This window comes from Lithobates pipiens, unplaced genomic scaffold (assembly GCF_037356315.1).
Source record: "Lithobates pipiens isolate NorthernLeopardFrog02 unplaced genomic scaffold, aLitPip1_a1.2 Scaffold_3, whole genome shotgun sequence".
Lineage (NCBI taxonomy): Eukaryota > Metazoa > Chordata > Amphibia > Anura > Ranidae > Lithobates > Lithobates pipiens.
Genome location: NW_027507790.1, coordinates 54,021,037 through 54,036,849, shown reverse-complemented (window position 1 = coordinate 54,036,849; position 15,813 = coordinate 54,021,037). Strand labels below are relative to the sequence as shown.

The window sequence follows — 15,813 nt, the reverse complement described above, 5'->3', positions numbered from 1 at the left end:
AACCTGCTTCCAATATACATGCCAATAGACTGATCCGAGCCTTCTTTGCTACACACCCGGAGAAAAGAGCCACTTGGGGCACCCGGAGGTTGCCCCTTGTGGGGGGGCAATGTCAGGAATCCGTCCGTTCCGTACGATCGACCTTCCGTACGCGCACACGCATTCGTGCCGCGGGTCGTCGTGGGCACGAGCGTCGTCCAACGCGCGCGGGTGCACGTCGATCGTATGTGCGCGCGGTACACGCACGCACGGACGAGCGTTAGCTCAATTGGCGCCAGTGGCCCTTTTTAAAGGCGCAGTTGCAGTGGTTCTGTGCTGTCTCGTCTGCAGCTAGTGCCTGAGAATACCTGTTTACCTACCTGCTACCCATCTGATATCTGACCCGGCTCCGTCTGACCTTGCTGACCTCTCCTGCTCCGACCCCGGCTTGTTTGACTCTTCTTGGACTGATTACCTGTTTCCGAACCTTGCTTGTACCTGATACCTCTGCTGTCTCCTGCCTGTTCCTGTATCTGCTACCTTACCTCCGGAGGATCCATCCATCCTGATCCAGTGGCCTGCAGCCTTCTGCTTCTCCGCTACAGAGAGTTCCTGCTTCAGAGGATCCTCATCTCCTGACACCTGCTGCTGCACCTGGCTGGACTCTCCTACCCCACTGTGCTCCAGTCTCCCTGTTCCCATTCCAGTGAGACCAGAACCAGAGCCGTAAGAGAGGTCCCCTTCCACTAAGTCAGACTCAATACCCGAAGTTCTTAACACCTTCCCTGTGCGCTGCCCTTCATTCTATAGAATGTATCGGCGGCCATTCGGGTTTGCGTATTAACTGGTCCAAATCTCAGATCCTTCCCATTGACCATTTCCCCCCTCCGTTCACGTCTCCACCTCTGAGTCTCCCAAGGGTCTCCTCGATTAAGTACCTTGGGGTGCAGGTGACCAGGTCGCTCACAGACTACACACTCCTTAACATTGAACCTCTATGTACCCTGATCAAGACTAAGACACAGAATTGGGCCAGACTACCACTGGAGGTTATGGGACGCATTAATTTGGTTAAAATGATACTTTTACCAAAGATACTCTATCTCGTGTGGCATGCCCCCCTATATATACCACAAAAAATTTTCAAAACGATTGAGTCTATTCTTAACTCATTTATATGGGGACACAGCAGACATAAATTATCCTGGAAGCTCCTGAAAAACCCGGCAACGCTGGGAGGAGCTGCTCTTCCAGACTTTCAGGAGTACTACCTTGCCTCACAATTATCCCATTTTTATTATTTCGATAAAAGCGAACTACAACGATATCAGGCACTAATCTGTGGGCATCCTGACAATCCAGCCCACACCCCCCTTCAGGCAGTACTCAGGGCCCCCTTGACGGGTTGCTCCCCCCGTCATAACGCAGACATGCTGACACATCACCGGAGGGTGTGGGGGGTGGCACTGAAAAAACTTGGGATCCCACGGGTCCACTCCCACACGCCTCTCTGGTTCAACATGCACCTACCTGAACTGCTGTCCATTCCAGATCCTGTGGTGTGGATACGCCATGGGATCTTATATATTTATCAGGTCATGACTAATATGGGAATAAAAACGTTTCAAATGCTCAAAGACGGATTTTCCCTCCCTAACTGTCTCCTTTTTAGATACCTGCAGCTCCGCCATGCCATACAAACCCAATTTATTAGCTCTAACCCATCCTTGGCAGTCCCCTCTATAGTAGATACAGTTACGGGTACTGAGCCAGCTAAATTAATCTCCACCTTGTACTCCGCTATCCGTCTCCCTGGTGTCATGGCCTTGGCCTATGCTGCTAAGGCCGGATGGGAGGTGGACGTTGGGCTTATTGCGGATGAGGATTGGGATGACATTCTGGGGGATGTGAAATATGTATCCCCCCGGCTGTCAGATTGCCTCACGCAGCTGTATATCATACACAGGACATATCTAACTCCCCAGAAGATAGCACGTTTCAAGCCCATGTACAATCCGGGATGCCGTCAATGTGGTCATACCCCGGGCTCCCTTTATCACCTTCTATGGACCTGTCCCACTATTCAAGCATACTGGATGCAAGTGATACGATTCCTGCACGACCAGATGGGTTCACCTGCTACCCTAGACCCCAAAATGTGCCTGCTCGGTCTGATGCCTAGCTTAGAAGCTGATAAATCTCTTCGTACCTTTTTGCATGAGACCCTATTCCTGGCAAGGAAAGCGGTGGCTAGAAGGTGGATGCAGGCCCTGCCCCCCACAATCCAGTGTTGGAAAAAAGAGGTAAATGATACTCTTCCATATAAGAAGCTGATTTATGTGCATAGGGGGTGTTCACCTAAATACGAAAAGGTCTGGGGTAGATGGTTGGCAGATGGTGAAACGTGTACTTGATATACTCACCCTTCATCTTCTCCTTTCCCTCCCCCCTTTTTCCTTTTTTTTTTTTTCTCCTCTCCCCTCCCTCTCTGTCTCTCCCTTCTTCCTTTGTTTTTTTTTATATATACATATATACTATGTGATGGCTCTACCTCTTGTGGGTAGTTTGTTTTATGCTACACGGTTACTGTAATGTATCTATATATGTGCTATTGTTTTGGCCATGTTGGCCTCCGTCAATTTATGTACCAAGCATTCGTACCTCAATAAAGTTGGCTTTTTCAATTAAAAAAAAAATTCTTCCGGGGCTGAAGTGGTTAAGCAACCCCCACCCTCTGACTGTCCCAACATTAAAAATGCAAGAAATAAAAAAAAGAGAAAGAAGGAAAGTCATACTCCCCTAACAACCACTAGTTTCAGTCTCCTTTCTCGGGATGGTTAGTGTGTCCAGGAGTGCTATTATCAACCAGCAAGTGTCATCAGGCAAAACTTTCGCATGGCTTATTATGCACAAGGAATGAGCACGTAGCAAGTGTTAGTCCACTATATAACCATCAGGACATTATTGGGGTTTAGAAAATTGTTATGTATACTAAAGTGATATTCACACAGTAAGAGAGTCCATATTCATATAATACACCAAGCTATACCGGGCAAACAGGGGCAGAAGCTTCCAGCTGGAAACTCTTCCCTTTTACCTATTGTTATTTTATACCCATTTCCATCTGAGAAACAATGGAGAAAACAGCTATACTAGGGGAATGACATGCTAAAAATCTGAGCCGATCATCAAGTAGGCTGTGTCTGCCAAGTCAGTTTAGATGCAAAATTGTTTACGCCTGAGTGAAGTGTATATTTAAGTTGCACAGTAATGCGCATGCAGAGAATATAAATGCCTGACCATATCAGACACACATTAAAGTCACTGGGGAGAATGTCAACTGCCAGAACCATCCCTGGGTTATTTGCATGAGAAAGCTAATCGTTTCTATTTTCAGGCCTGCGTCTCTTGCTAGCCAACTCCTACACTCATAGGACAGACAGGTCACTCATTGGGTTTTCAACATATTGTGAGCAGAAAGCCACGTGAGAGACAGATTAGAGCCAATAAAAATATATCTCTGTAAAAACTGTATGAGCACTAGTCTTATTCGGGTCATGGTCTTAATTGAAAAAATGTATCTTTGATGTAACTACTATTTCTGTGTCTAGGTTCTTGAAAATTAAATATGTTCATATGCACAGACATAAAAAAAAAAAAAAAAAAAAATCGAAATATCTCCATTTTTTTTTTATACATAGATTTACTGTACATGCAAGAGGCAGTAATTTTATTAGTGTGTGCTAATGTTAATAAAAAAAGAAAAAAAAAAAAAAAAAAACTTGTTTGTTTATGTGCAAGTGTGGTACCCCACCAGGGTAATGATGCAGGACTCTCAACCTGGCAGGTTGAGGGGCTCCAGGTGATTTGTGTATTTGGGAGGAAACTGGCTTTTCGGTTTCCTCATTTCTTAGAAAAGTCCATTTTGGGACCTGAAGCCCGGGGATTTCTTAGAGATTCGAGTAGGATGAAATCCCCAGTCCTGGGTCCTGATTTTGAGAACAGCCAGCATACAAACTGGTCAGGTGTCTGCTGGGCTTTTAGTAACAACCTGACCATGGTTCTGAGCTCCATCCCAGCAGACAGGAAGTCTGGCCCAGGAGTCAGGAGGGCTCCGCATGGGAGTGCAGCAAGTGGCTTCTAGCTCGGGTGACCATGTACGATACAGAAAAACTGGTGAAGACAGAGAAGGTTTATAAGGCAATACTAGTGCTGAAATTAAAGCACTTTGTGATGCCTTTAAGCACCTCTGTTAGTTTTAAAATACATTTTTGTTTCTGTGAGGGCTCTTGATACTAGAACACAGGCTGTACATGTGACCTTGAGATTAAACACTGTCATTTAACCATCAATTGCCAGAACTTTTTTGGACAGTAAGAGATCTGCAATAAGGCATTAATTAACAGAGGGAAATCTTAGCGTCAGATCAAAATTTGTCCAGTTCAGCAGGGATCCAATTTTGATCAGTGTGGCTGTGCCAGCTTGACAAAAGCCACCTTTCAACTTGGGCAGAAGTCTGGCCCTATGCAAGTTCTGGGATTTGAATCCAAGGAAATTTCAAGTCAACCAAAAGAACATCTTGGAAACCGACACATCAGCATAGTTTCCTTCAAAACTTTTTACATTGGGATTTTATAACCCACTATGATTTGTCCCATAAATACACACCAAGTGTATGACCAGGATGAGTTCCCAATATTCTAGATAAAACACATATTTAGACCTACTTAAAGTCTGCTGTAACCAGGTTAAAAGCATTGTAAAGATGTCCCTCTTCAGATATCTTCTTAATATAAGAAAAGCTGTCCAGATCAGAGTTCAAAAAGTTAGACACCAGATGACCTAGGCATGTGAAATAACAAGTGAGAATATTTAGGATTAAATATGATAGTCATCCTTACTAACAAGTCTCTTATCAATACAGAAAACATACAGAAATAATTTAGTGTATGGGTCAATTTGCATTAGCATCTCATCAAATATACATATCATGGCGTAATACTCAAACACGTAGATACCTACAAAAATAATGACATAGTTGCCTAGCTCAAGGAGCGTAATTCAGACATACAAAATTCATATTAGTGTCATTTTATTTTAGATGGGGTATATGAAGTATTAAAGAGGAAGTAAAGTTTGGTTGTTTTTTTTTTCTTCCCTACAAAGTATACTAGCACATTATGTGAGACACCTGCAAACTAAGCCCTCGTCATCTCCGCTGGAGGCCACATCCATCTTCGCTCATCTTCCTTCCGGGGCTGCGGACTCCGACTCTGTGCCTGGCCAGAGCCGCGTGATGTCACTCCCTCCAGTCATGGCACACGCTTCTAAAGAAACGTCACGGGTGATCGTTCCTTCAGCGTGCACTCGCCAATGACATCATCCACGCAGTATACAGTAAATATTTACAGTACCTATTAGGTATAAACATACCAGGAAGGTTTACAACCTCTAACTCTTCTACCAACTAAGTCCCACCTCTCTTTGCATTAAAGCGAAACTGTGAGCCTAAAATAATGGGAGGTGCCATTGCTGACCAGGTGAAGGTTCTGGAATGATCATTCTAGTTGTGACTTCTCTACCCAGTTACTCCACTCTCATCATTTATTTTTCCAGGTCTGTCAGTTGCACTTTTAAAAACAAGTCAGCAACGGCAGCTGCGGTTAATTCAACCTCACAGGTACCTTTTATAACTCAGAAAATTAACTTCTTGATCCTGTCAGAAATCCAGTGCTGTCTTGTGTACTCCCAAGTCATATTTCAAGCATTGTTATTAACCTTGCTCGGTCCACCATTATAAACCAATGAGCCCCTCCCCACATGTTGTGAAGATGGCAAAAGAGGGACGTAGTCTTAAGACCAAACACACTTTAATTAGGATGACACTACTGCTTTTTTTTATAGATGCATAACAGTTAGAAAGCTTTGTCACCCTTCAACAAAAAGTTACTGACAGGATCACCAGGTAAAAATAAAGAAAAACAAATTCAGCCATCAAATCTAGGGACTGGTAAGTTTGAATATATCATTTGTTTTGTTCTTGAGTTTAAATAGGCTTTAAGCTCTACTTACTTTATATTTAAGTAAAGGAAGTTGTTGATCATTACTGTAGCACTTACATCACTTGTATCACTACTTGTATCTCTTACATTACTTGTATCAATTACTTACAGTGATTTTTTTTTTGTGTTCTTTTTAATGGATACAGTGATGTTTGAAACGTGATTTTAAGAAGCGGCTGTGGGAGCCGATTGATGTTATCTCGCTGGATTGGGGACAGGTGAGTATAGCCTGGCAGCAGGAGCTTTAATATAGTTGTAACTGCACCAAGCTTGTAGTTGCACTTAAAAGCCTAACCTTTTCTTTTTTTGGGGGATATTCGACTCAGAAACTGAACCTTATATCTTAAGTATTATTCTGTGGCTATTGACTCCAGATGTGAATGTTAGAACTTAGTATACATGTCCATAGAATAGTGTAATGCTTATACTGGTGCTACAAAAAAATAAATAAATAAATAAATAAACAGGTGACAAGCCATACCTCTGCCCTTGGCATTCACATCTATTTTGGGTTGCAAATAGTTTGTAAGTGCTGCAAACTTTCCTCTTTTTGTGATCCCCAGCCAGGTTCCTCCTTCCTTCCCAGTCTCCATGTCCAATCCTTCAAAAACAAGACAGAAGTTTCTGACAAAAGGTGCATGTAGGAAGTACCATAGCACTATTCAAGAAATGATAGGCGTTCAGTAACAACAACCATACACAAAGTTTATTGCCTGGAGGGATGGAGGCAAGTAGTAACTGATCAATATAATGATAAATGAAGCAGAGCAGAAGAATGAGGGAAAAGTAAATGGTCAATATATGCTATATTCATACGAACCACTAAGGATTTCATTATTGGTTCCCCAGAAATCAGCTAGCTTGGCAGGTCTGTGATAGAATTCATCTCGGTTGGCAGCCAAGATGAGTCTGTAACACAGAAGAGAAAAAGGATAGGTTATCATACAGTACACATTAGTCAATGTGATACAAAACAGTACAGTTTGACCTGAAATAGAATCTTCAAATGCGAAAGTTCTCATACTACAGCTATAAATTCATTGTAAAATTAAGCCTCTGCTATGTAGCAAAACCCTGTGAAAACAGCAGTGAAACAAAATAAAAGTAACCAAGAAGCTAATCTTCTAAATAAGAGCTTAATGCAGAAGCCTGGACAGAAATTCCACCTGTTTAGTCCTGTAAATGTGATCTGATGTCCACAACGATGCGGACTTTCTAGTGACACAAATGTGCATGCTAAATACTAAATACCAACACTATATATGCATGTTGATTTTAAACGTTACTATACAGCTAAAGCGGAACTGTGGCCACATTAAAAAAATGAGATTCCCTTTCCTGCACATAATCAATATCTATTTTGTTTTTTTAAAGACGGATTCAAACACTGGCCAAAACACATCTTAATCCATATTTTGCAACAGGCAATGTCCCAGTCCTCAGATCTTTAAATGCTTGATTTTAGGTGGGAACTTTAGCAGTACTGTACCCACGTCCAGTTCAGGTGATGTAGTTTGCTGGTCCTACACTGATTACAGCACTGTCTATTAGAGGGGTGGCAAAAAGACCAGCCTCTGGCATTTAGAGCGAATGTTCACAGAGTGGCCATCACACTCGCCATGCTCTGCAGCCAGAGCAGTCTCTACAATGTCTGCATCCCCACACTCCACCGGTCTAGGGTCCCGACGTCATCAAGACCAGAGGAGGGTCCATACACTCGGACTGTCAAGGAACAGTCCATTGCCAGATTGTGGGGGAGTGCTCCCTGGCCAAAGGAGTGGAGGATCGTTAAGTAAAATGGTCTCATCTCCCCTTGAAAAAAAAATGAGCAATTAACCATTGCAGTATGGGGAAAGCCCCAAAAAAAAAAAAAAAAAAAAAAAAAAATTAAATAATAATAATAATTACATTGAAAAATAAATAAATCTTACTTAGCTTTTCCCTGACTAGGCCAGCTATAGATGGAGCACATTCCTTTACTGCAGCCAGACAGTGTTATCCATCTCGCAGAGCTACTGTCTTCTCCCGGTGGGGGAAGCCAATGATTATTACTAGCAGCTATAAGAGCCACTAGCAATAATAACAACAGGAAAAATCTGGCAGGCTGGTTGTACCCAAGCTGAACGATTGATCAACTCGGGTACATTCAACCATACTTGGTTTGAATCTCGTCCAGTTCCCACTGAACTTGCTGAGATTCGAACAGTCTATGGCCGGCTTTAGTAATGTTTAGTAGGGGACAGAAGAAAATGTTAACATAATTAACCATGTCTGTATTATGCTGGCAATTTCCATTAGCAGTGGTAAACTAGACTTGAACACTGTGTTCTAACATAGGGTTAATAATGAAGATATGGGTTACCACTGTATGTTAATTAGTTAAAAAAAATAAAATAAAAAAAAATAAAATAAAAAAAAATAAACGGTTTCTCAGGTCAGTAGACTAGATAGATACCATTTTTTTTCCCTTTTCAAATGTTTTTATTCGTTTTCCAAGAAAGGAACAAATAAATGTACAGGCATTTTTCCCATTGTTATACAAGGCTTTCATAATAAGCACCGTCAGAATGTTTACTGAAATATGTTGGCAAAACATTACATAAATGCACAGTGATTACAATATAAATCTAGAGAGCAAAGTCTGTGTCAAAACATAGCAAGTGAGCATAAAAAAAAAAAGTATACAAAGTGTTTTCCTGTGTACTAGCAGTAACTGCACGGGCTAAAATTGATTCTAAAGGTTTCTTTTTTTATATTTAAATAACAAACGTATCATACATATCTGCTCTGTGCAATGATTTCGCACAGAGCAGGTGCAATCCTCCTGTTCTAAGGCCTCCATCAGCACTCCTGCGCCCCCCCCCCCCCCCCCACACACACACACACACACACACACAATTGAAAGCCGTTTGCTATGAGGGGAACTCATGCGGGCTCGCTCCTGAGCCACCTCTGTGTCCATAAGACACCCCTCCAAACTGAAAGGGCATTGGCTCTCGTGCCCATTGCTGGATCGAGATTGGGCTCAGGCAAGTATGGGGGGGGGAGGGACGCAAGCTGCACTCGGATGTATGCATGAAGGTAAAAAAAAAAAAAAAATAAACCCTCAGCCTTTACAAGCACTTTAAGACCCAATCTCAGAGATCTACAAAACATGCACGTTATAATGCGAGGGTCAAACTGCCACAGAAGAAGAAAATGAATAAAAGGGTGGTGAGATAACGTAGCGAAGAAAGAAAGCCAGAGTCCTGGCCAAGGTCCATCTATTTCTCAAAATACGGTATAGAACATAACCATGGCTCTCAGACCTTCTCAAACTTCATCTGTTGGTACAGTATTTCAGAATACTTATAATTTTCTCATTAAGCATGATCCAAGTGATTTTCTATTTAGCGGCTGCAATATCAACCACAGAAGACTTCCAGGCCTCTGCAATGGTCAGTTTTGTATGTAGAAGATGAGTGTCTGAGAGCGTCTAGGAATGTAATCTCATTTAAAAAGAGCAGTGCGTGCATTCTTGGGGATATCAATTAAATTGTATAAAGAGATTGGAACATGAATTGCCTGTTTTGGAAGAAATAGTTATAGAGCCACCAGCACTTCAAATTGCAGAAATTGCTGTAGAAAATGGTTTTATATGGCATACCATATACTAACACAAGGTATCATAATCCCTATAATTGAACCATTCACAAATAACCAAGGAATCATAAGCTTAGATCTTCTCACCGTTTCACCTCCAACAAATACATTTTATTTCAATTTTTAAAGTGGCTTTGTTAAGAACATCCGTTAAAATATAGAATACGTTATCTGGTACAAAATATAATAATTATATATATATATATATATATATATATATATATATATATATATATATATATATATATATATATATATATATATATATATACACACACACACACACACATATATACATACACACACATACATATATATATATATATATACACATACATACATATACATATATATATATATATATATATATATATATATATATATATATATATATATATATATACATATACATATACATATATATATATATACACATACACACACACACACATATATACATATACACACACACACACACACACACACACACACACACACACACACACACACACACCTCCCGGTCGCCCAAAAAGTAGTACAGGAACCTTTTTTCTGAGTCGGAGCGACTCGAGTCGCTCCTCTCAGAACGGTTCCATTGTACAGAATGGGGGCGACTTGTCAGGTCGCGGCGAGGCAAGTCGTGTCGCCTCGCATCGCCCCCTGTGTGAACCGGCCCTTAGGTAGATGCAATGTTAATTGGCAGACTCCGGGACACTATAGGTAGACAGCTATACTGGAAAAGGCCTCCAGCCAGATGCCACATTTGTATAGGTAGGACCACTGTCTCCTGTGGCAACTGAACTTGTAACAGTCACTAAAGGTAATAGTTCTTACATAGTTCTTCTCTTATCTTACAGTATCCCACTATAGGTCTTCACTCACTGAGCTCCCAGTCATCACTGGATCTTCTGAGCTCTTCCACAGCCAACCCACTGTAAACTCCTCAAGTGTCACCCCCACTAAACCTGGCTGGGCCCCCCCCCGGAGCTTTCCCACTTCTTCACCGACCCCGGCTGGTGAGAAGACTGCTCTGGTGCTTGCTCAAGCTTACTCACAGTAGTCTCCGGTAATGAGGTGGATGGTCCCTTTGTGGTGACTGCTTACCTTTTACCTCTGCCCAAAACTGGTTCCCCGTCCTGCTAAACCTTTGCAACTTGGCTGGAATCCAATCCTGCAGTCCCAAACCTACGCTGCTTCTCCTGCTTCTGGATGGGCCTCGGGCAGCCTAGCAGCCAGGTGTCCCCAGGATAGGCCTCTGGCTTCCGGCCTAGCAACCCGGAGCGACATAACACATGACCACCCAGACAACCGTTAGGGTGGCACAGAACCTCAATCATCTGACTCCACCCAAATAGGCTCTACCAGCAGACCAAGGGACTAAAGAAACCCCTGCCAATTGGTGTAGACTCCCCATCCAGTCATGATTTGGCCTTGCTATGCCCTTGTTGATCCAATATCCCCAGCCACAGTGCCACCTAGTAACAGAAGGGAAAAGGTGCAGCAATTTCAGAATTAGAGGGTAATCAGTGGATCTTTTAACAATTAGCCAGGACAATTATTACCTGGCAAACCAAATTTGTTAGAAACCCTGCCTAAACACCAGGGTGCTACATATACATACACACAAATATTAAAAAAATGGACAAAGTAAACATCCCTGGATATTCAATGAAGTAGTGTTCATTTTTGCAGATTTTTAAATGATGGTACCTAAACTTGGAAAAGTAATAAAACTTTACTCAGTGATGTTATTTTAATTACTTTCCATGCATAATATAAAAATGAGGAAAAGTCACATAATATTACAGATTTCTTCTGATTTAGGTCTCATGCACACTGGACGTTATAAAACTGCCAGTAGCATTGCCGCATTACAAAATGACGTTTTTCCAAGTTTTTTTGCATTAGCATTATGCCGCGTTTTTCTACGTTAGCGTTTTTAGCAAGAAAACACAAACTATGGAATCAAAAATGCTCAAAAAAGCAGGTTAGCCACATTTTACCAACGTAGAGAATTTTTACAAACCAAAAACGCCTCTCAAAACCCACTAGTTCTAGGTTTTTTTTCCCCCAGCCAGAAAATGCTCCAGCCAAAAGTTGCCGATAACAGCATATATGTGCATGGACACATAGGATAACATTGGGTTACCGGCTGCAGAAAAAACACCAGAAGCTAAAAACAGTAGCTGTAAAAATTTCCAGTGTGCATGAGGTATTAAAAAGGTATATTCCATATGTAGGCATCTTTATGGCTGGAAGGTGATTTTGGCCCATTCCGGCTTTCAAGTTGCATTTCAATAGTTTATTTCCGGAATCCAGAGTAAGATGAATACTAGGACAAAGAACAATATCTGATATGGTCAACTAGATGGACCATATTGCCATCACTATTCCCCCATTAATTGTATTAATAGTTGAAACCTCGTTAAGTTATCAAACAGTTACCAGTGCCAAGTCATCAACACAAAAAAATAAATACAGATAATATTCAGTTACTGTAACATTTCATTTTTCAAAAGCTAAAATGCAAACCCAAATACTTAACCACTTCAGCCCCGGACCAATTGTCAGCCTAAGGACCAGAGGTCTTTTTACAATTTTGCACTGCACTGCTTTAACTGGTAATTGCATGGTCATGCAATGTTGTACCCAAACGAAATTTGCGTCCTTTTCTTCCCACAAATAGAGATTTCTTTTGATGGTATTTGATTGCCTCTGCGATTTTTATTTTTTGCGATATAAATGGAAAAAGACCGAAAATTTTGAGAAAAAAAAAAAAGATATTTTCTACTTTTTGTTAGAAGAAAAAACTAATAAACTCAATTTTAGTCATATATTTAGGGCAAAATTTATTCAGCCACATGTCTTTAGTAAAAAAAAAAACATGTAAATAAGCGTATATTTATTGGTTTGTGCAAAAGTTATAGCGTCTACAAACTAGAGTACATTTTCTGGAATTTACACAGCTTTTAATTTACGACTGCCTATCTCATTTCTTGAGGTGCTAAAATGGCAGGGCAGTACAAACCCCCCCCCCCCCAAATGACCCCATTTTGGAAAGTAGAAACCCCAAGGAAATTGCTGAGGGGCATGTTGAGCCCATTGAATATTTTTTTTTGTCCCAAGTGATTGAATAATGACACCAAAAAAAAAAAAAAAAAAGTTTACAAAAAGTGGTCACTAAATGATATATTGCTCACACATGCCATAGTTATATGTGGAATTGCACCCAAAATATATTCTGCTGCTTCTGAGTATGGGGATACCACATATGTGGGACATTTTGGGAGTCTAGCCAAGTACGGCCCCCCCGAAAACCAATCACTGCCTTCAGGATTTCTTAAGCCGCGTACACACACACACACATACGGCGACAGAAGACCGGGCCACCGCCTGTAAAAGAGCTATAAGAAGGTGCGGTGGCCCGGTAGAAGAACCGAAGAGGGGGACAAGACCCCCGAAGTCGGAAAAAGAGGCCGCGGCGAGGAAGAAGAATTCCAGGCTCCTCCGCTAGTAAAAGAGCTACAAGAAGATAGCGGAGGAGTCCGGCGAGAAGACCCCCGAAGACGGAAGACCCCCGGAGCTGTGCAATAAATTATTTTATCTTGTGTGTTGCGTTTTTTTTTTGTACTTTTATTTTACAGGTGAATGGGTAGGGGTACATTGTACCCCATACTCATTCACATAGGGTGGGGGGCCGGTATCCGGGGGCCCCCTTATTAAAGGGGGCTCCCGGATTCCGATAAGCCCCCCGCCCGCAGACCTCCGACAACCAACGGCCAGGGTTGTCGGGAAGAGGCCCTTGTCCTCAGCAACATGGGGATAAGGTGCTTTGGGATGGGGGGGCCGCCCGGCCCCCCTTCCCCCAAGGCACCCCCCCATGTTGAGGGCACGCAGCCTGGTATGGCTCAGGAAGGGGGGGGGGCACTCGCTCGCCCCTCCTTTCCTGGCCGGCCGGGTAGCGTGCTCGGACAAGGGTCTGTTGTGGACTTTGGGGGGACCCCCACGCCGATTTTTTTCGGCGTTGGGGTTCCCCTTCAAGTCCATACCAGGCGGCGGGGCCAGCGACGTCTCCTTCGCGGGCCCCGCCTACCTGGAGACCCACTCGAAATGAGCGGACTTTTCTCCAGGCGGGAAAAGTCTGTTCATTTCAAAAGTACAGCGGACTGGCATGCACACGGCCAGATTGTCCGCCGAAATGCGAGTCCGGCGGGAAGATTCGAGTGTAAAACTACATTCTAAGTCCGCCGTACTTTCGGGTCAAAAAAGTATGTCGGAGGCTACACACGGGGGGATTGTGTGGCGGACTTGAGTTTGCCGGACTTTTCCACCCGCTTGTTTGATCGTGTGTACGCGGCATAAGGGTGCAAATTTTTGATTTCACTCCTCACTACCTATCACAGTTTCGAAGGCCATAAAATGCCAAAATAGCACAAACAACCCCCCCCCCCCCCCCAAATGACCCCATTTTGGAAAGTAGACACCCTAAGCCATTTACTGAGAGGCATGTTGAGTCCATGAAAGATTTTATATTTTGCCACAAGTTGCAGGAATATAAAAATTTTTTTTTTTTTTTTTTTTGCACAAAGTGGTCACTAAATGATATATTGCTCACACATGCTATGGGCATAAGTGAAATTACACCGCAAAATTAATTCTGCTGCTTCTCCTGAGTACGGGGATACCACATGTGGGGGACTTTTTGGGAGCCTAGCCGCGTACGGGACCCCGAAAACCAAGCACTGCCTTCAGGATTTAAATATAAAAACGCTACCAAAAAAACTGTTAGCGATCGCAGGGATCAGGCCTGACTCTGCGAACGCTGCAGTTATGTGTTTAGTGTTTTGTAAGTGACAGTGATCGATCGATACTGCACTTGGGTGGGCTGGGCGGAGGGGCAAAATGCAGGTGCCAGCAGGTATCTGGGCTGATCCCGCTAACAATGCGTTTTTTTGGAACCCTAAACTGCTGGGGACGCTAGTATAGATCTGATCAGATATTGATCTGTTCAGATTCTATACCACTACGGGAGGTTTATGCTAACTACATGGGTGTTAGCGGTACTGGCACTAACCTATCGCTGCCTGGGGCGATGCAGACCCTGATCCTAAAACCTAATTGATATCACCCGCCGGGAGATCAGGGGGTTAAACCTTTATTGGGTAATAAATGGTGGGTGCCCTGATGCTATAAAAAGAAAACTAACTAACTAGAGTCACCCGTAACACTTATACGGTGATCACTGGTGAAAGGGTTAACTAGGGGCAATCGGGGTTAAAATCTTTATTAGGTAGTATATGGGGGTCCCTGGCGCTATATAAAAACCTGGACGGGGAACCTAAATAACTAACTGGCTAACCAGCGTCACCAGTGGCACTTATACGGTGATCGCTGGTGAAAGGGTTAACTAGGGGCAATCAGGGGGTTAAAACCGTTATTGGGTAGTATATGGGGGTACCTAGTGCTATAAAAACCTGGCGATGAACCTAAAAAAATAACTAGCTACCTAGCGGCACCAGTGACACTAACGCAGCGATCAGGAAAACGATCGCTTAGTGACACTGGCAAAAGGGGGTGAAAGGGTTAACTAGGGGCAATCAGTGGGTTAAACCTTTATTGGGGGGGGGGGGGTAGGGGGCTACCCTGGACCTAACACTAACTGCCCTGACAGTTTTTACTGTCACAACTGACACTAAATTCAGTGATCAGTAAATAAATGATCACTGCAATCAGTGACACTGTGACTAGGGGGGGGGGGGCAATCGGGGGGGAATTTGTGTGCCTATGTGTACCTGCATGTCAGTGTAGTGTTTGGTGCACTTACTTTCTGTGTTCTCCTCGCAGTCCGGTCAAAAAGACCGCCACGAGGAGAATGACATCACTTCCTCCCTGCCTGTGTTTACAATACACAGCGGGGGAAGCTTCTCATTCGCCAGGAGCGATCGAGAGGGGATGGCCAGAAACCAACGGCCATCCCCTCATCCCGGATCGCTCCTGAAGCGAAACTGACCGCCGCATCCAGCGGGAGGGGGTCCAATCGGACCCCCCACCCGCTGGAAGGCCAGCACGTACATGTACGTGTTTGTGCCTGTCGGTGCCATTGTGCAGACGTACATTGCCATGCGGCGGT

At 43.2% G+C, this 15,813-nt stretch overlaps 1 protein-coding gene across 5 annotated transcripts in view; it reads right to left on the bottom strand.

Moving 5' to 3' along the window:
• TANGO2 (transport and golgi organization 2 homolog) overlaps positions 1-15,813 on the bottom strand; it is a 243,668-nt gene that overhangs the window by 118,597 nt on the left and 109,258 nt on the right. For all 5 annotated transcript variants that reach the window (XM_077461701.1, XM_077461703.1, XM_077461702.1 and 2 more), the window contains exons 3-5: positions 6,862-6,950; positions 6,523-6,642; positions 4,707-4,821 (exon numbers count right to left, since the gene is read on the bottom strand). In XM_077461701.1, coding sequence (XP_077317827.1) covers positions 4,707-4,821; positions 6,523-6,642; positions 6,862-6,950 — 324 coding nt within the window. The remainder of the gene's footprint in view (positions 1-4,706; positions 4,822-6,522; positions 6,643-6,861; positions 6,951-15,813) is intronic.